This window comes from Loxodonta africana, chromosome 18 (assembly GCF_030014295.1).
Source record: "Loxodonta africana isolate mLoxAfr1 chromosome 18, mLoxAfr1.hap2, whole genome shotgun sequence".
Taxonomy (NCBI): Eukaryota; Metazoa; Chordata; class Mammalia; order Proboscidea; family Elephantidae; genus Loxodonta; species Loxodonta africana.
In genome coordinates, this window is record NC_087359.1 from 38,843,931 (window position 1) to 38,864,537 (window position 20,607).

Sequence of the window (20,607 nt, forward strand, 5' to 3'; positions counted from 1 at the left end):
CAGGTTTGGGTCTCTCACACAGAGGAAACCAAAAGCAGTAAGAGGGAGGGGAGACGAAGCAACCAATCAAGGGCAGGGTGAAGCTCAAAACCAGCGGGCTCCCCGGGGAGCAGCCAGAGGCTGGGGGCCATGGCGGAGCTGCAGCAGCTGCAGGAGTTTGAGATCCCCACGGGGCGAGAGGCTCTGCGGGGCAACCACAGCACTCTGCTGCGGGTTGCCGATTACTGCGAGGACAACTATGTTCAGGTACGTGGGGCAAGCACAGGTGTGGGCACCCCAGCCCTGGGAGGTGCCCCAGGGCCCACCCCCAGGGCTGGGCCATGGGAGCCAGCTTGACAGGTGCCGGAGAGGGCTCAGCAGATGTGCTGGGCTTGGGCTGAGAAACCTCCCAAGCCAGGCTTTGGCATCATCCCTTCTCCCAAAACTCTAACCCTGACCCATGCCACCCAAAACCCCTGCTGTGTCCCTTCTCCTTCCCAGAGCCTCAGAGATGCCAGGGCCAGAGCTATTCCATCCTGGTATCCAGCTTCATTGAGGCTTATCTCCCTCTTACCCTCCCACCCTCCCACTCAAACCCAGAGAACCTGTGGCGCCATCATTCCATTTTCAGGCTGGCTGTAGGAGATACTTTGGAAGAACTTCCCAACCATTGTAGTGAACTTGAGATGGACAAGGGAAAAGAGGACTGGAGTTCTTTCCCTGATATCTTGAGGGAAAGTTAAGAGATGTCAGACTAGGCTAGGGTAAAGAGGGCTGACACAGAGGCAGGGGAATGGACAACATGACTTCTGGAGCAGGCTACCAGCAAAAGATGAGGATGTGACATTTTAGAACAGTTTTTTAAAATTGTGTGGTTGTTCCAGGACTGAGAATGTAGATTCCTGGATCTATTATTGAGCGACTCTGTTATTTCATTGGCCTTTTATAACTACCTAGTGAGACAAGTAATGTTATTCCGATTTTATAGATGAGGAAAGAGCAGCTCAGGGAGGTGAGGTGACCTGTCCAAAGTCACACAGTGTGGAAGCACAGAGTGGGCATCAGCCCAGGCTCCCTGATTTCTGAAGTCGAGCCCTTTCCCTGACATGCTGTATGGCTTTAAGACAGTTATTTGCCCTCTCTGTCCTCAGTTTCCTCTGCTCTCTTAAGTGTTACAGGCATAACCTGTTACAAAAAAAAAAGTTGCCGTCATTTCTAACTCATGGCGACCCCATGTGTTGCACAGTAGAACCGTACTCCATAGGATTTTTTGAGGCTGTGACTTTTCAGAAGCAGATTGCCAGGCCTCTCTTCCGAGGTGTCTCTGAGTGCTTACGTGTTTGTGCAACCTACCACTTGGACAAAATTTCATTTTTCTAACCTGGACTAACCCAACTGTGACAAGAGGCACAGGGACCTCCCAACACAGTACATGTTGAAAAAAAAAAAGAGAGCAAGAAAATGGCAGATTAAATAGAGCCAATCAGAATAACATTTACAATGCTCTGTGCCCTTGCTTTGGGACAAGCAACATTCCCTCTACTGCCTCAGTCAGTCCTCACCCCAGTCCTGGGAGGTAATACCGTCCCATTTCGCAAATGAGGAAGCTGAGGTTTACAAAGACCAAGTCACTTTCCCAAGGTCTCCAAGACAGTGGCACAGCCTGGTTTCAAACCCAGAAATCCAACTCCAGAGCCCACCCGCCAAATCTCTGGCTGAAAATGCTACCCTGGGTATAATTCTGGTCTGTGTAGACAGTGAGTGACCACCTTGTAGATGAGATGGAACATAGCTTACACACCAGCTCCGTTCTCACGGCCCTGGAAAGATATGCTCCTACTGTCAAAAGGATAAAAGCAGTCCCTTCCATTCCTTCATAGTCCCTGGGTGGTGCAAATGGTTAACATGCTCAATACAAAGGTTGGAGGTTTCAGTCCATCCAGTGGAACCTGGGAAGAAAGGCCTAGCAATCTACTTCTGAAAAATCACCCACTGAAAACCCAACGGAGCACAGTTCTATTCAGACACACACAAGAGTCGTGAGGAGTCAAGTCAACTCTATGGCACCTGGTTTGGTTTATGGTTTGGTTCCATTCTTCAATACCTTCTGCAAATCTCAAGGTGTCTGGATTTGCTCTCATCTGCACACATAGCGTGGCACGCAGGGTTTGGGGTTACAAAGACCTGAGTCCAATTTCCAGTTTTGCCATCTACCAAATACAAGACCTGTGGCAAGTTGCCCATCTCTGATTCTTACAACCTTCCTCAAGGAATGATTACTTGGATTAATTGTGATAATGTATTAAAGCATCTAGCCCAGTGCCTGCCCCTTAAGAAAGGTAGGATAAATGGCAGTTATTACCATTACTATTATTATTGTTGTTATTAATTGCAGAGATAAAAGGCAAATTATGGATAATAAAACTCACTTGTAGAGAGGTGAAGCAGCCCTTGCAAAGACACCCAGGGCACGGGGAGCCCTGACCCAGGGTTGAATCCCAGAGCTCCTGCTTCCTTCAAGTAGGACACTAACTGTTAGACCACACCATCAGTTAGCTCTCCAGGCCTCTCTGAAGATCTCTGTCTGGAGAGCAAATTCCTAGGAAGGGTTTGGGTGACTTTTCAGAACTGTTCTTAACAAAGCCTGGTTCCCACGGCCTCTACCCCTTTACCCCCAACCAGGTGTCAGGAAACCCACAGGGAACAGGGGAAGGCAAGCTAGGGTCAATTTCAGATCTGTGCTCTGCAGTGTTCTCAAGTCAGGGTCGACCGAGTTTACAGACAAGTTCATTTGCATGATGAACATGTAGTCAGTCTTGAAGATGGATCCCAGACCCTTCTTCCCCTAGACCTAACTTTGGGTCCAGACCAAAGCCAGGGGTCAGCAGTGATCCAGGCTCTAGCCTCTCAGAAATGGGCCCAAGCAGCCATTTTTCCTGTTTGGGCTGACAATTCTACATGCTAGTCTGGGGAGTCAGCGGAAGAGGGGCGAGCTAAGTAACCTGGGGGTAGGGGGGAAGTTTCATTTCCTCACCTATTAAAGGAAGGCCGTGAACTAGAACAAGACTTACTACCCTATCTGGTTTTAATGTCCTGGGTTGCCCTAGTGGCACAGTGGTTAAGCGCTTGGCTGCTAACCAAAAGGTCCGCAGTTCAAACCTACCATCCGCTCTGTAGGAGAGAGATACAGCAGTTTGCTTCTAAAAAGATTTACAGCCTTAGAAACCCTATGGGACATTTCTACCGTGATACAGCAGTTTGCTTCTAAAAAGATTTACAACCTTAAAAACCCTATGGGACATTTTAACCTGTCCTACAGGGTCACTATGAGTTGGAATCTACTCAAGAACAATCTGTTTTTTGTTTTTTATTTTCGGTTGATTTCTTTGCCTTTTTAAGGCTCTTGGTTACATATGCTGACGACGTATAAATGGACATGCAAATGAGCATCTCTTTTGTTAGAACAAAGCAGCTGGGAGAAGGGCCTGAGGAGAGAACCACAGGAGGGGCTGCCCAGGAGGTGCTGGGCCTGCCCCTTTGCCCCAGGCGGACTCAGGCTGCATTGGAGACACCCAGGTCACACTCAGAACCCTTCTCTGGATAGTTCCAGGTCTGCTCTCCACTGACAGGTCCTGAGGGGTACCCAAGGGCCCCAGCAAAGAGATCCCAGTGGGCAGCCTTGCCTGTCAGTCTGCTGGCCTTGCCACCCTGCCCATGGAGAAAAAGGTACTGGTTAGAGTACAGTAACTCCATGACCCAAGCCTGGCTGAAATGAGGAAGCAGCCTGGGGAACCAGAACTTGAGAAGTTGGTCCTACCCCTATAGTCTCACCTGGGACTGAAAAAACCTCTTGTACTCAACCACTCCCTTACCACCCCTCCACCACTGACTGGCAGCGTGATTCCGGCCATGAAAGATGCCCAGCAAGTGCTTGGATTCCCATTCAATCCATTAATTAAGTCACAAATGCATATTTATTAAGTATCTTTGCATGTCAGGCACTATTCCAGGTCCTTAAGAGTCAGAATAAAACAGATAAGTTCCCTGTCCTCATGGCACTTACATTACAGTGGCGAGGGAGAGAGGGATAGATAATAAAAGAATAAATAGAGAAATAATTTCTGATAGTGCTAAGTGCCACAAATAAAAGAGAACAGAGTAAAAATGATAGAGCGTGAATACAGGGGTGGGTGGGGGAAATCTTAAACAGGGTGGTGAGGGAAGGTGTCTCTGAGGAGCTGGGATCTAATATGAGGATTCTAGAAAGAGGTATGGCAAGTGCCAAGACTCTGAGGTAGAAACAATCTTAGCATGCTCCAGTCACAATGGGCAATGTGGCTGGAAGGGAATAAGTGAGAGGGGGAATTATAGAGGATGAGACTACAGGGAAAGGCAGGAGTTAGACCTTGTGAGGAGGCGATGGTTAGAAGTTTGGATTTTATTCTCAGTGTATTGGGAAGCAATTGGAGGGAATGAATGAAGCCATTCCCCTCTAGACCTCAGTTTCCTTATCTGTAAAATGGACCAGATCATTGGTTCCCAAACACTAACCTGTAGATTAGGGCTAAGCAAGGAGCACAATGGTCACCTGGGGAGCTTTTGAAGGCACAGATTCCTTGGCCTCACTCCTAGGGGATTCTGGTTGGATCTGGGCAGGGAGCATGTTGTTTGTTTTTTAAGAAGGTCTCCACCAGTCAGTTTTTTCTTCCTCTTCCCTTTCTTCTAGTCATTCGTTATCTCCTAACAGGACAGCTCAATTGCTCAGGTCCCCAGAAAAGCGGCAGAGCCATCTCAACTCCATTCCCAGCCTGGCCATTTGAGAGGGGCTACCTTTCCTCCCTTTACATGCATTCCCCAGCACTGCAGATTTGCTTTCTGAATGTCATTTAAATCCCTCTTGTTATTTAAAATCATCCTTATGGAAACTACCTCAAACCTCTAAAGACTACAGCATCTTCCTCCCAATTCAGCCCCTACCCTCCCTATGTCTCCTCCCACCCCATCCCACCCTGCCAAGGACCCAGGGGAAGGTGCTGGCCTCAGGCCAGGGCTGTGTGTGTTTCAGACCACAGATAAGCGGAAGGCACTGGAAGAGACCATGGCCTTCACCACCCAGGCCCTGGCCAGTGTGGCCTACCAGGTGGGCAACTTGGCTGGCCACACTCTGCGCATGTTGGACCTGCAGGCAGCTGCGCTTCGGCAGGTGGAAGCCCGTGTCAGCACCCTGGGCCAGGTAAGGGGTACAAGGAGGCTTCTTGCATCAGTCCCTGACTCTTCAGCCCCACCTGGACATTTTCTCCAGCAGAAGTCTCTCCCTGCCTTCCTCCATGGCCAAAGGCCTGACTACCACAGGAGATTGGCACTTCCCAAGCTTTTGGAACCTCCCTATCTCTGTGGCTTTGTCTTCGTAGTGGGTCTTGCTGTCCATTTGGCTAGGAGCTTCTTGTTGTTGCTATGTACTGTCAAGTCAGTTCTGACTCATAGTGACCTGAAAGCAGGGCTTTTTCTTTCTCTGAATTCTACCCTCCAGTTAGAAAGCTGGCTCTACCAATCACAGGGGCTGCATAATACAGGAAAGAGGCGAATGGGCCCTGTTTCAATCTGAAGACCAACTTAAGAGCCCATGTGCTCACTTGGCAGGAACATCTTCAGCCCATACAGTGCCCCCTGCCCTTCTAGCATACACACCCTCCTCCTTCCTTCCTGGATCCTTGACCGAGGAATTGCCTCATTAAGTACACACACAGATCAGTTACACATTTAGCTCTGGCCTGTGCATCAGCCACATGTGCAGAGCATGGGGCGTGACTTTCCCTCTCACCCTAGCAAACCAGAGTCCCCACCCTCTCGATGCTGTAGGTTTCTCCATAGAACATCCCAAGAGGAAGTTCATTCATTTGTCCCTTGAAGAAGAGAGCTGATGCAGGAAGATCCTCCACCACCTCCACTTCACCCCCCTCTGCTCCTGAGCCAGCCCAGTCCTCTGGTCTCTTCCCATCTTCCCCAGGGATTTCGTGTTTTCTCTTTTCCTCCTGTTCCTGCTCAGCTAATAATAACCTTCATTCACATCCATCAGGAAGTTGCTCTAAAGTGGCTCCATCCTCCCCTGCTACTCTTTTCCCAATTGCTCTGTGGCCTTGGGGACAAAGCTCACTCTCTCTCTGGACCTCACTGCCTCCCATGGTCCCTATCCCCATGCCGAGGTCTCTATGGCACAGATGCCCCAGTGCCACCCCAAACCCTGTCATACAGATGGTGAACATGCACATGGAGAAGGTGGCCCGCAGGGAGATCGGCACCTTGGCTGTTGTCCAGCAGCTGCCTCCTGGCCAGAAGGTCATCGCCCCTCAGAGCCTACCCCCTCTCACACCTTACTACAGGAAACCCCTCAATTTTGGCTGCCTGGATGACATTGGCCATGGGATCAAGGTAGAGAAAGAGTCCCCTCCTCTTTTTCCACATCCTCCCTCTCCTGTCTCCCTTCTCTTCAGGCACCCAGCTCTTCCACATCCATGTTCTTGTCCCCACCTGTAGCTCCTTTCTTTTCCCATTCCCTGATGCCATTACTCTGAGCCTCCCTCTTCCTCCCCACATTCTCTAATCCTCCCATGAACTCCTCCCTCCATCACTGGCTTTTACCCTATTCAAGATGATCTGTTGATTGTGACATCCTGAGGCCCTCCTTCCCCTTCCACTGTGGGTGCCGGGTGTGAAGGGGAAGAGGGGGCTGGGAGGATAGCAGGTTGTGCATGAGAACGGCTCCCCAGCCACATAAGAACAGTAACTTCCTCTGTCTGGGGTTTGAGGTCACTGCACTGAGCAATCCACCCCAGAGTTGTTGTGGGTGGGAAGGTGCCGGATGCAGCCACTCGAAGGGGATGTAGGAAAAGGTGAGCACACAACTCTGGCATTTTCTTCTCAACCCATCTCCTTCTGAGAGCTGGGAGAGGGCACACTGCCCCCACCCCATTTTGCCGGCTCCCATCCGCACTCCTCGTTAGGTTAGAACCTACACTTCTTCCTTCACTCACCATGTCTCCCCACCAGTAAGCTCCTTCTCGTCTCCAAGCTCTTGTCTTGTTCCTAGCGAACTACAGCAAACAGAGAACATCATTCTGCATGTACCCACCTTCAAAGACAGGGACCCCCATCAGTGACATGTGTCATTTTCACACTCTAAGTGCCCTGGTACCTGCCCCTCTCTGCCCTCCAACCCCCAAAGCCAGTTCCACAGGCTTGTGGAAATGACAGCTGGGACACTTCTAAGTGTGGTGTGCCTCTTCCCTTCAGGAAGTTGGGGTTGGGGTCTAATCATAGTTCAGGACCACCAGACCAGGCCTCCAGCTGCCTGAGCACGCAGGTGGTTTGGGGAGGGGCAGGAGTGGTGGGCCCCTCTCAGCCCTCTGTGGCTCTGCAGAGGAAGTGGCCACCAGACCCTGTCTGCACCCCAAGGTTTCTGTCATCCGGGACTGTGCCAGCTTGAGGCCCAGGGCCCAGGCCACAAGAGAGACTGAAGTAATGGGCTGGGAAGTGGAAATGGGAACTTGCCCTCCTCCCAGTTCTCATCAGCGCCTCCCTTGTTTCCTCTCTGGGATGAGGGTGGGGGTTGGCCCCCCACAACAGATGTCAGCCCTGCCCTCCTCCCACACAGGACCTGAGTACGCAACTGTCGAGGACCGGGACCCTGTCTCGCAAGAGCATCAAGGCACCTGCCACACCCGCCTCCGCCACCCTGGGGTGAGGCTTCGCTGGGATCCAAACCAATGTGGCCCTGTCCCCAGCAGAGCCTGACACTCCACTCCCCCACCCTCATCCCAGACTTCCTCCTCCGGCGCCAAACTTCCTCCTCTGCCGCTGCCCCCTCCCCACTGCACCCCTCCCTGCTCGCAGACGCCTCTCCCCCTCACACTCCTTCCCTCCACCCCCAGGAGGCCGCCCCGGATCCCAGAGCCCGTACAGCTCCCAGCGGTGTCCGACGGCCACCTCTCTGCCGCCTCGTCCGCCTCGTCCCTGACCTCGGCCGGGTGAGCCCGACCAGGCTGGGTGGTGGGTGTTTGAGAAGGGCCGTTGTCATGGTGACTAATGGGGTTGCGAGCACTTGGGACCACAAGGGCAGGGTCAAGGGGCGGGGCTTAACGTTCAGGGGGCGGGGCCAGTCGGGGGATGCCAAGTTCAAGAAAGCGCCCGCAATAGAGCCGAGCCCCTTCCTCTGGTCTTCAGCAGCGCCGAAGGGGTCGGGGGGGTCTCCACGACCAAGGGGCAGGCGGCGTCCCCGCCCCCGCCTCTTCCCGGCTCCATGGCCCCCCCACCCCCGCCTCTTCCCGGCTCCATGGCCCCCCCGCCCCCGCCTCTTCCCGGCTCCATGGCAGCACCGCCACCAGCCACCGACGTCTTCCTGCCGCCCCCTCCGCCCGAGGAGCTGGCCCCGCCCCCTCCCGGTAAGGAGTTCCGCCCTTTCCCGCAACCCTGGCGTCACCTTCTCACCTCAGCCCTTTAGGATCAAACCCGGCCGCCTCAGGGAACGCTTTGTCCCAGGTGGAGGTTAACAGGAGGGAAAGAGGCGGAGGAAGTAAACTTTATACCTGGCCCTCACCCATTTTTTTCATTTAAACTTAACACCCTGAGTGAACCTTTACCCTCCCATTTAGCAGATCAAGAAGCTGAGGCTAAGAGGTTGCGTGAAGTTACTTGCCCACGGGTCACTAAATGGCTGTTGACTCAATCTTCCAGTGTTTACTGAGCACCTACGACGTGCCTAGAAGCATTGTGGAACTGAGTAGTCCAGGGCTGGAGGAAGATTATATAAAAATGGGTGGATCCTCAGGTCCCACACTTGAGCCAGGAAATTTCTTGGGGTGAGTGTAGCCTTTCTGCTTTCCCTCCTAGCCCCCGAGCTGCTACTGCCCCTGGACCTGCCCCCACCTCCACCCCTGGATGTAGATGAATTGGGTCTGCTGCCTCCACCACCCCCAGGTTTTGGACCCGATGAACCCAGCTGGGTCCCTGCTGCATACTTGGAGAAAGGTACCTGAGACTGGGGCCTGACGGACACCAGACTCTGGGTCCTCAGTTCTGGCCTCTGCAGTCCTTACCCCCATTCATTCCCAGGAGGCATTCTCCCTGCCCCTACAAAGGTGTGAGCCTATTATCTACCACCACGCACATTTTCTGATGCACTGAGCAAATGTTCACCTAGGAGCCATCTCAGAATCGAACTGGGAGGGAGAGCCTGGTATTGAATATGAGCAGAGCAGGGGAGGGGTCCTGAGGGCTTAGAAGACACCTCCTGCCGAGTTCCCTGTAGCTTCCTCCCCTAGATGCTCCCTAGAACCCAACATTTGGTCCAGGGGCACATCTCATGGCACCCTCTCCTCCCGCCTTGCAGTGGTGACACTGTACCCATACACCCGCCAGAAGGACAACGAACTCTCCTTCTCTGAGGGCACCATCATCTGTGTCACCCGCCGCTATTCTGATGGCTGGTGTGAGGGCGTCAGTTCAGATGGGACTGGATTCTTCCCTGGGAACTATGTGGAACCCAGCTGCTGACGGTGGGGGGCTCTCTGGGCCTCTGACCTAGGCTCTGCCATGCCAGCCTCGTGAGCTCCAGGCCAAAGCCAGCTTCACCATCTTGGCTGGACTAGGCCTGCCCACCTCTTGGGCTGTGAGTTGTATTCTGTGCCCTTATGGAAAAGGGTCCTGGATGGTAGAGAGACGAGATACCCAGAGACTTGCTGCCAAGGAGAAGCAACTGGAAACTAAGGAGTTTTGATGATCTTGTCTGCAGAGATCAATGAAGGCAGGGTTTCCAGCTGCAAGTGTCAAGTTTGAATAAAGCCTTGATTGACCTTCTGATGGTTGCCCAAAAAGGGTAGGGGGCCAGAGAGAGGAGGCATTTAAGCCACCCCAGTTCTACAGGCGTCTGTGAATTGAGCCTCCTTCAGCTGCCCTTAGTGGCAATAGTTCTGTCACCTCACCCTCCTCAGTCGTCCTTAAGTCCCCTCTCCACATAACCCCCATGACCCTCTACAGTGGTCACCTGCACCTTGTTTTTTTCCTTTGTGCCTTGTTGTGTGTTAGGTGTTGTCTTGGTTCCTCCAGTTGGACACACCCCCAAGAATGGGACCACCTCCCTCACCTTAAGGGGCTCTGTGCGAAGAGACCACCTTCACCCTCACCCCCTAGACTGCGGCGCAAGAGATCTCAGTCATCTCTTCCCCCTTCACCTCCTTTATAGCCCTGAACACCAAAGAGGAGGGAGAAGCTTGGGTTTTGCTGGTTCTGCTTGAAAACATCATGGCTTTCTGTTCCATACGGGAGGAGGGACACGGAGAGCCTAGCCCACGGGGGCCAGTTTGGTAAAGTCCCTGGTCTCTTGCTGCATAGACGAGGCTGGGGTGCGAGGAGACACGGTTGCAACGCTGCGAGGTCCTGGCTGGCTGGACCGGAACCGGACGGTGCGCTACCTCATTCCACCACCAGGGGGCGACTGTTTCCTCTGGCTTTTTTTTTCCTTTGGGGGTGCTGGCGGGTGGGCGGAGAACCCCAGGCAAGCAGAAAACGCTGTTGCCTGTACAGAAATAGTGTGCGATCGCAGTGGGTGAAGTAAGATCGAAGAGGCCTGGGGCCGTCGGCGGAGAGAGTCCAGTGGGGCCACTGGGTGGCTGCGCACCTTGAGAATTTCGGGACTCTGGGTCTCCTTTACAGAAGACTGGTGAAGGGGAGGTTAGGGGCCAGAAGCAGCAGTAAAGCAGTGGGAGATGTTCCTTCACTCCCCTGCCAGGGAACCCCTTCCTTCCAACTCAGAGGGCAAGGTTTTTGGAAACGCTGCTACCTTCCTAGGTTTGCGCACCACCCGGGTTAAGCAGACTGCAGAATGTAACTGCGTGCGGCGGAACTGGGGAGGTGAAGCCGGCTTAACTGCATAGATAGGGACCGATGCGAACCCCCTCTCCGCCTCCGCAAATGGAAGAGCCCGGAATTCCCGAAAGCGGTCCGGAGGGACATACCGAAGGGAAAGGGAAAAGGCAGTTATAAAACTAGGTTTGTCTTTCCCAGTTCCCCGCGCCCCCGTCCCCTCCTCGCGGATCCTCCCGGGGCACCCCCTGCAGGCAGCCATCCTCAGCAAGTCTTCAGCACCTGTTGCAGATGGAGGCGCACGTCTGTGGCCGTCTCCCAGGGCACCACGCTGGCCCGAAAGGAGCTGGGCTCGGCCTTTTGTGCCTCCTGGATGAGGCGGTGCATGGGGTAGCCGCGACGCGGGAAGGCCACGTCGCCGCCCGCCAGCAGCCCCATGGGGCAGAAGTCGTTGGCCCCGTCGCCCACGTAGAAGAGGCGCTCAAAGTGCACGCCGTCATGGGCCCTCTCGCGCAGGTAGTCGCTGAGCACCTTGTGCTTGCACATGTTGGTGGGGCAGCGCGCGCAGCTGTGCGTGTGGAAGGGCCGCAGTGCCAGCAGCCCCCGGGCATCCGGGCCCGAAGGGTTGCTGAGGATGCGACGGAACAGACTGTGGTGGCCTGCGGCGCGCAGCGAGCTCTCTATGCCGAAGGTGTTGGCATCCGAGATGAGGATAACCTCGAAGCAGGCACCCTGCTTGGCCACAAACTGGAGCAGGTCGCCCATGCCCGGAGACAGGGGGATGGCTTCATAGACGGCACGCAGGTCCCGAGGCCGCACACCCTGCTCGCCCAGGTACTTGAAGACGCGCTGCATGTACTCGTTGTAGAAGCCCTCGCGGTAGGTGGCACGCAGGCTCTCTGGCAGCCTCTGACCCGGCGCGGCGCGCACGATCGAGTCATCGCTGTTTTCATCCACAATGGTCTCATCGAAGTCGAAGGTCAAGAGGAAGCGCGGCGCGCCCTGCGCAGCCATCCCGCCGTCCTGGGAGCAGGGGGGAGAGGAGCAGGAGGAAGAGGAAGGGGCAAGCGAGAGGGGGCGCGGCGGCAGCCGGCCGGGAAGAGGCTGGTTAGCAGGCCACGGCCAGAGGCGCTGGCATATCCAAGACCTGAGGAGGACCCAAGACCGGTTAAGCTGGACTGAGTACCTCACACGCCCTCCACCCCTCCACCCCTTCCAGCCTTCCCTGCCCACCCCCTTGGCACTTCTCAGTCCACTGCCCTGGGGTGTTTTGCCCAGCGGAGCATCCTGCACCTAAATCCAGAAGGGCTGCCTTGGAACCTGTTTTGGTGCTCTCATCTGGGATTATTAGGGCTTAGGAAGGGAAGAGCTTGTAAGAAGGGAAGAGCAGCTTTCAAGAAATCACTCCTTTGGGGCGGTTTCTGCACTAGCCCTTTTGGAGAGTCCCAGTGGCCCTCTGTTGCTTGTGTGGATAAGGGTGGGTGAAGGGAATTCTCCACTCCCTCCTTCCCTAACACAAACATAATCAAGGGAAACCACCCATTTGTCCAGCTGGGGCAGCCTCCTCGTTCCCTTTTGGGGCCATGCGGAGGGCATGGCTTATGGGACTGTGAATGAGGAGCCAGGCTCCAGGGAAGATGGCTTTGGCATCATCCAAGGCACTGTGCCCAAATGAGAGTTAGGTGCACAGGTGGGAGATGGGCGCTAAGTACCAAGCCTGGGGGGTTAGGTGTTTGGGTCTCCCCACTGGGCAGAGAACTGGATTTGACCACTGGCATAACCAGGTAAGTGGACTGAATACACAAGACCCAGGAAGGCTCTCTGGGAGCTGCTTCCAGGCAGATGGCGCTGGGCTGGGGTCCAGGGAAGACACACAGCTTCCCCAGGGATTTTCAGAGCCCTGCGCTGACAGCTCGACACTAATCACTTGCCAATTCCCCGGGAGGGACGTGTCAGTGGGTGGGGTTTCTGCCAGAGTCCGAAGCAAGCGGGCAGCAGAAGAAGCAGTGGGGCCACGGCACACCTGGGAGACAGGGAGGGAAAGGAGAGAGAGCAGCAGTGGCTGAAAAGGCAGGGAACGGGGAGCAGGTAGTGAGGAGATGGGGGGTGAGGCAGCGATGAGGAAGGACAAGGCAGAAGGAGATTGTGCCAGGGGAGCATGGGGACAGACAGCTGGACAGTGTGAGGGGGGAGGGCTCCCAGGAAGTGGTGACCTTGGGCAGAGTCATGTTGACGGGGGACATGGGAGAGGACCGGAGACAACAGGGCAAGTGAGAGGCCACAGAAGCAAGCAAATGGAGACAGTAGGAGCCCTCATTAGCCTGTCCCTGTCACCTTTGCCTGCCAGCAGCTGTGCATGTCAGCGAGGCAGAGTATATGTACAGCTTCAGAATACCCACTACACCGTCTTTCTCCCTCACGGCCTCCCACCCCACTTAATTGAGACAGAACCATCCCTCTTTCTGGTTTCTTCCTAACACCCTCTCTAGTATTCTTGAGATATTTATGGCCTGGCATGCCTCGTGAATAGAAGTCCAAGCCCCAAATTCCAGAGCTGGAATTTGAACGCGGCTTTTTTTTATCTGCTTCCCAGGAGCCCTGACGGCACAATGGTTAAGCACCCAGCTCCTAACGGAAAGGTGGGCAGTTCGAACCCACCTGCTGCTCCACAGGAGAAAGATGTGGCAGTCTGCTTCAATAAAGATTACAGCCTTGGAAACCCTATGGGGCAGTCTGCTCTGTCCTACAGGGTCACTATGAGTCAGAAATGACTCAAGGGCAATGAGTTATCTGCCTCCTAAAGTCCCTTCGACCTCATCCCTAGAGTCACTTTCTGGTCTCACCAATGTCCAGTTGGGAGTCTCAGTGGCCCAGGATTCCTGGAGTTGAGAAGCATCAGGGCCCCACACCTGGGATGGAAGCTTCTAGGGATTAGTGGAGCCCCAGTGGAGGTGAAGGCAAGACTCAAAGGGGCTGGATAGGGCTCCCCCGACCACATGATGAGGAAGTAGGACCTGAGGCCTCGTCCTAAGAGACCTCTGGGGGGATCCACTTACCCTGGACAAGCACCGGAGGCCAGCAACTGGAAAACACCCACTCATTGTCAGTTCATCACCCTGGGCACCACCTGTAGGAATTCTGTTGGTTTCCAGCTGTCGTTCAGAGCTCCTGACAACCATACAAGGTCCATTTGAGGTGATCAGCCAGAGGGCTTTGCATCCATAACGAATGCCCACCTGGGCCTATCCCCTCCTCTCTGCTGAACCCCAGGAACCACTCCCAGGGTCTCAGTAAAAACAACCCTTCCATAAGCACAGCACTTACCGCAAAGCATCCTCTTAGCAATTCCCTATGATGCTGGAGATGCTATGGATGATGTTATTGGAAACCCAGAGAGGTTAACTGGCTTGCCCAAAAGGCACCCACTATAAGTGGCAGAGACACCTAAAAACCAGATTCAAGTCCAAGACCAGTGCTTTTTCCTCTGGTATGCTCATTACCCCTTCCATGTGTATGGTACATTCCAGTTTACAAAGCACCTTCACTGGTGGTCTCTCACTGTTCATCACAATCCCCTGAATTCAGCAGAGGAGAAAGGCTCAGAGATGTTAAGTAACTTGCCTGAGGCCATGCTGTTTAGTCAGGGCAGAAGCTGATTTGTGAATGCCTGGCCACAGTCTCACCTTCCCTCTGCCCTTAAAAGGGAAGGAGCAGATCACCAGGGCTTACTGAACCACAGCTCGCGGGGCTGGGGCCCCTGGCTCCTACAGGTGATCTGGGACTGACCTCCCAGCTGCTTTCAGGGGCTCAGCAGTCAGGAAAAAACAAAACCCACCGCTGTCGAGTGGATTCCAACTCATAGCGACCCTACGGGACAGAGTAGAACTGCCCCATAGAGTTTCCAAGGAGCACCTGGCAGATTCGAACTGCCAACCTGTTGGTTAGCATCTGTAGCACTTAACCACTACACCACCAGGGTTTCCGCAGTCAGGAGAGTCAGGTTTAAATCTCTGACAGACTTGGGGGATGGGGTTTGCCTTCTTGGGACCTTCACCAATGCAGTTACAAAGGCTACCACCTACAGCTCCCAATGGCCTTGCTCCCCCGTCACTCCACTCCCAGGTTGAATGAGAGAAGAGGAGGCAGCTGGGACAAAACTGGAAAGAGATCGACAACACTAGACCCAGAAAGGAGCAAAGATCTGGCTGGCTGCTGCCCTCTGGTGGTGACAATGGGTGTCACATCAAACCTCTGACTTTGTCAAGGTGACACTCTCTCCAGACCACTCTTGTACCCAGGGCAGCAGGAAAAAGTCATAGACCCCAAGACAGAGACTGGGACATCCAAGGAGCAAGGCACAGGATGGTGGGAGGTGCTTTACCACCCTCCATCTTGGGGTACCCCATCCCTCCCAACTCCCTGACCACATGTGCATTAAAACACTTCAGGTAAGGACAGAATGTGGGACTCAGTCTTTCCCTGAGGAACTTTTGATCTAGGAATTGGGAGAAGAGGCCCAAGCTGAATGGGGCAGTGGGCAAAGTGGGGAGGGGGGGGGTTGGAAAAGACCCAAGTCAAGGAGAAGACGGGAGAGAAGGGAAGAGAGGCATGGGGCACAAGGGAATGGCATGTGTTACAAGGTGTGGGAGGCTGTCTCCCGGCCCTATCTGAAGGGAGTCCCAGCCTTCCAAAACCCTGGCTGTTATTACATGTCCGGCCAGCCAACCTAGTCAGAAGAGAAAGGTTGGAGAGGCCACTCCCATTGTAAAAACAAACATGGACAGGCACGTGTCAGGTACATGGAGAAGCGAGATACAAAGACCACACAAAGTGGTCTCCAGCAGCCACCCAGAGACCAACCTTCATGCCATAAAAGGTCTCATTACTTTGCCCTTGTTTCTTTTTGTATCCAAAGCAGAAGGCTAGGGATTCTGGGTTTCTTCCTCCTGCCCCAACAGAGCAGGCCATGCTCTGATACCATCCCCCAGGTAGTCAGAGGGACCAGAGAATGCCCTCCCGCTCCCCAGTAGGAATCTGGCTCCCTTAAATTTCCAGCAGGTTTACTCACCTCTGGCAGATTTGTTTCAAGTGATCAAATCCTCTTGTGGTCACCAGGAAGAGTCTCTCAAAGAAAAGGGGAGGAAGACCTGAGCGTTCCCTGAAGGCTTAGTGCAAGGGGAAGAGAGAAGGCTTTCTAGAAGGTGGAAGAGAACCCATATTTTAGTCCCAATTAAAAGCAGACCCTCCCTGACTCTCTATCTGATCACAAATTCCTCCCTGCTTCCTCCTGCCTTTTATACAAATGTTCTTAGATTAAATCTGGGAATGGGGTGGGAAGGTCTCCTGGGGATGGGGGAGGGAAATGGGCCCCTCTTTGGCTAGGCCATAAGTTTGAAATCCTCCTGTTTTATTGGGTGGGTGGAGTCACAGGACAGTTTTCCACAGGAAATGTGAAGAATGGGGATGGGGGGAGAGGATCCCACAAATACCACAGTTACGAGTCCTCTGCCCAAGCCAAGTCTCTTCTTCTATCAATCACTAGAAATCAGACCCAACTGCTAAGCTGGAATTCCTGCCTTCCTCAGATAGTGCCTGCAACTTTACTATGGTCTCTTTCTTGCTCACCATCCTCCACAACAGATAGGAAAAACAGATGCTCAGAGGGGTCAGGTTAACATCATGGGGATCACACAGCATCAGGATCAGGATTAGAACTCAGGGCTCTCAGGCTGCTCTTGGAAAACTGCAGCCAGAGCTTCCCTCATTGCCCTGAAGACTTTCTTGGGTCGTGAGCTTGCTGGGCTGACTAGCTGGTGGGGATAATCTGGGACCCTGATGCCAGCCAGCGAGGAAGCTAGGACTCAGAGTCAGCTCCGGGCTCGCCCTGCCTGGGCAGGACAAACTGAGGCAGGGGAGGCTCGATGGGCAGGAGCAGGGAGGTGGCAGCTGCGGACGGGTGGCAGGAGAGTTATTTTTAGAGGTGGCTGGAAAGCAGGCACTGTGGCACAGCCCCAGCTGGCGGGTGCCTCTCTCCAATGCAGGGGAAGGGGGTGCTCACCTCAGGGAGAGGTGGGGATTCGTGGGCGGCAGGGCGCAAAGGGGTACCTATTCTTGAGCTCCAGGAACAAGATTTCTCTTTGCGCGAGTTGGGGACTGAGAGCTACCCGGGCACCATGTTCCCGGGGTAGAGAAAAGAAGGGGACTCACTCGTCTGTTCCAGGGGCTCCTCCACTGACACTCGTGAGAAGGAGCGCCCTCAAACTCCACACAGCCCCCACCGTGCCTGGGACCCAAGCCTTCTCCCTACCTTCCGGAGCCTGGGACTCACGTGGGGAGCGGCGATGGCAGCGATCTGTCCCGGCTGAGTTTGAAGCGTAAGGGGCGGGGGGATGGACTAGCTGAGGTATTTGGGAGCAGGATGGAGCAAGGGGTGCTTACGGGAATTGGAGGGGACGCGGTGTCTTATCCACCCCGGGGTTTTGGGGCGCCGGCTCACGAGTCCCTCCTATCCCAAGGGACCGTGGACGATGTGCGCCTGGGCCATCCCCTCCACCTGCCCCCCATCCCCCCCAGACGGCTGCAGCGTCCCCTTTAAATGCCCTGGAGCCGGAGCCCTTGCCACCGCCGGTGCTGCGGCTGCCGCAGCACCCGGGCCCACCGCAGTCCCCGCACGTCACAAGCGACTGTCCAATCACAGCGGCGCCGGCGCACATCAAAGGGGCGGGCCGCCGGCGGGCCACGCCTCCTGGCTGCCCCGGAGGCTCCCGGAGCGCGAGCGAAGGTGGGATTGGGCGCCCGGGGCAGGGGTCGGAGGGTGGAGATGGAGGGCATCCCTTTAGAGGAGCCTGGGTGGGGGCACCTCATTCGGGCGGCGGTGGACATACATGTAACCCTCCTCCCACACACCTAAAAGTGTCTGGGCTGCGGACTTTCTCTGCCGCCGCCTCCAGGGCTCGGGTCCCTGAGATGTGCAGAAATGCACCCCCACCCCCAGCCTTCACCCCGTTGTTCGCTCTTAAGCCGGGTGGTGTGACCCAGCAGTTCGTCTCCCACGTGTGCGTAGCGTAGTGCCCTCTGCCCTCCAGGCAGAGTCACAGCGCCTCGCCCAGGCCCTCGGAACCCTTCCCCCAGGTTAAGGCGAGAACCGGGAAAAGGGCTCTCCCACTCCCCTAAGCCCAAACTCTGAGTTGGGGGACCGAAGAGTTTGCTCCTTTACAAATGGTGTAGGAGAAAAACCCACTTTCTCCTCTGCTTAGGAGTCCATTCCTAGCCATCACCACCCCTTCTTGCCCTCCCATCGTGTGGGTGGGGGAGGAGAGAAGACTGTTTCGTGAGGAAAGAGGCAAAGTTGTATTTACTGAGAACACGCTATGAATCAGGCTCTGTTAGGTGCTGTACTGTATTCTGGGTGAATGTTGACAACAACATTCTGGAGAAATTATTTGTCCAAGAATTCAAACCCAGGCACACTTGATTCCATCATGTCACAAAGAGGGGTATGTGGGCAGGGAGAATGTAGGTACCCCAGGCCTGGGTCTAAGTCCAGTCCTTCCTAGATGCTGACCTCCCTCCTCCTTGCAGAGGACCAGCAAAAGCCCTGAGTGAGGATCTGAAAGCTGGCAGGCTGATGGGCAGTGAGATGTGAAGATGATACTAGACAGGTGACAGGGGCTGGAAGTCAGCAAGGAATGACCTTAACCTGTGTGCTAGGGGCCTGGGGGACACTAATAAACAAGACAAACTTGTGCCATGTTCCCACATGTACAAATGGGAGTTGCTGCTGTAGTTGCCATTGTGTGTATGTGCAGAGTAAAGCTGCTCTACAGGGTTTTCGCAAGCCGATCACCAGGCCTGGCTTCCGAAGCATCTCTGGGTGGGTTTGAACCGCCAACCTTTCGGCTAGCAGTTAAATGCGTGACTGTTTGCACCACCCCACCCAGGAACTCATCACAAAGGGGAATAGATACTTTAAAATGGCAAGCCTGAGCATGGTTGCACAACATGAAGAATACAATTAATGTCACTAAACTGTACATTTAAGAATGTTGAAATGGCAAATGTTTTGTGACATACATAGTTACTACAATTTAAAAACAAAACAAAAACTGCACACCCAAACATGTCACTACCTTCCTTCAAACCCTGGAGAGGAACTCCCAGTTCCCCAGCTCCTGAAGCTGGCTCCTCTTCACCCCACATCCCTTCACTTCTCACCTCCACTCTTACCACCTCCTTCCCGCTGTCAAGCACACTCTGCTCTCTCTCTTCTTGGGAACTTCTCCTCCTTTCCCCACCCCTGCCCTATTTCTGGGCCTCCTCATCCTGCAGCCTCAACAGCTTCTTCTCCAAGAAGCCCCTTCCCAACCTGCTGGGCCAGGCCAGCTCTGCCTGTGGTATACATGCACCCCCAGCTCATTCCACTCGCCCAATCACCTGAGTGTCTAAGCACTTAGTAGGTGCTCTAAGTACATTTGCATGTGTCAGCTTGTGTAACCTTCACAACCCTGTGAAGTGGAAAATCAATGCTTGCCCAGGATCGTCCAGCTGGTGAATGGTAGCCCTGGGCTTCCAACCCAGCAATTAGTTGCCAGAGTCCTTTGTGTTCAGTAAGCAACAGGAGGGCAGAGAGCCCAGTCTCTAGCACAGAACCTGGCACACAGTAGGCTTTAGTTGTTTGTTGTTGAATGAAACAAGTCCCCTGCTATGTTCAGGCTCAATATTCATGCTCCCTGTGCTTTATGTCATTTCATCTTCACAAGAACAGGTTATCCCAGTATCACGCCCCCCCCCCCCACCCCCGCCGCATTTTTACAACAAGGAAATTAAGACTTGGAGAGATCAAACTATTTGCCCAGAATCATAAGCCCCGGGAGGTGCTTGATTCAAATTCTGGTCCTTTGAAGGGATTAGCAGCAGTTTCCAACCTTGTTTCCAAATTCACTAATGGAGTTGGGGGCGGGAAGGGCAGATGACTTCCTGTTGCTGCCTGTAGTCTCTTGAGCTCTTACTGCTGAACTCTGCCTGTCAGAGTTCCCAGGCTCGTAGGTACAACGTGCAAAACCCTTCTGTGAAATAAGTGTAGAAACTCCTAGTTCTCCCTATGATAAAATTTTTGGACACAATTCCGTCTCTCTTTACGCTTCTTTGAAAGTTTCCCTCTTGTACTAAAGAGTAAAGCAAGCTGAGCAGCCAGGTGCCCCACAGGTCCACCACTGCATAAAGATGGGGACAGAGATGGAATGGGGAACACACTTCCAGCCAGTGATGCCTTGCTCAGCGCGTGGGTGCAGAACCTCCTCTCCTCATCAGAGGCATGGTGGGGGGAGGGGGGACAAAGAGGGGCTCTTGCCCCTTGGCGCAAGCCCAAGGGGGCGACAGATGCCAGATAAGGCACAGAATGACATCCCAAGGCATCACAAATCTGAAAAGCTCCTGACTGAGGCAGCCGAACAAGAGAGGGGAAGGCGTTTCTGCTGACAAGTCGAGCTTTTAACGTCTACTCATCTTGAAGCTGGGCGCGGCGCGCGGGGGGCGGGGGGGGGGGCGTTGGGAAGCGCGCAATTTAGAGATTGCACCTGGGCGCTCCTTACCCTCCCCTATGCACTTGCCTCATGTGTGGATTTCACCATGGGACTCAGGTCCATGAACCTGGCAGAGAGCTGTGGGGACAGGAGTCATCTGAGGTGACACAGCTCACTGGAGTCCCTGGTGAACCCTGATTCAGGCGGCCAGGGACGGAGCTCTCCAGCAGCTCTCCACAAAGAGGGTGCG

General features: G+C 54.3%; 2 protein-coding genes across 6 annotated transcripts; one reads left to right on the top strand and one right to left on the bottom strand.

Moving 5' to 3' along the window:
* Positions 1-18: 18 nt before the first annotated feature.
* On the top strand, positions 19-17,424 carry ABI3 (ABI family member 3). 4 transcript variants are annotated; one of them, XM_064271186.1, is made up of 8 exons: positions 19-246; positions 5,045-5,212; positions 6,232-6,408; positions 7,631-7,716; positions 7,908-8,003; positions 8,200-8,417; positions 8,866-9,003; positions 13,430-17,424. In XM_064271186.1, the coding sequence occupies exons 1-8, from the start codon at positions 130-132 to the stop codon at positions 13,594-13,596; spliced, it is 1,167 nt and encodes a 388-aa protein (XP_064127256.1). In that variant the 5' UTR covers positions 19-129; the 3' UTR covers positions 13,597-17,424. The 4 variants fall into 4 exon arrangements, with proteins under 4 accessions (XP_064127256.1, XP_064127255.1, XP_003414454.1 ...); XM_064271185.1 differs by lacking the exon at positions 13,430-17,424 and adding an exon at positions 10,060-10,268; XM_003414406.3 differs by lacking the exon at positions 13,430-17,424 and adding an exon at positions 9,365-9,528.
* On the bottom strand, positions 11,101-17,257 carry PHOSPHO1 (phosphoethanolamine/phosphocholine phosphatase 1). 2 transcript variants are annotated; one of them, XR_002786854.2, is made up of 4 exons: positions 17,144-17,257; positions 15,905-16,030; positions 13,893-14,004; positions 11,874-11,983 (listed from the first exon to the last, which is right to left on the bottom strand). XR_002786854.2 is itself a non-coding variant. In XM_023553608.2 (2 exons), exons 1-2 carry the CDS (start codon positions 13,935-13,937, stop codon positions 11,101-11,103), a joined length of 804 nt encoding a protein of 267 aa, XP_023409376.1. In that variant the 5' UTR covers positions 13,938-13,998. The 2 variants fall into 2 exon arrangements, 1 of the variants encoding a protein (XP_023409376.1); XM_023553608.2 differs by lacking the exons at positions 11,874-11,983; positions 15,905-16,030; positions 17,144-17,257 and adding an exon at positions 11,101-11,859 and having other exon boundaries at positions 13,893-13,998.
* Positions 17,425-20,607: the final 3,183 nt, after the last annotated feature.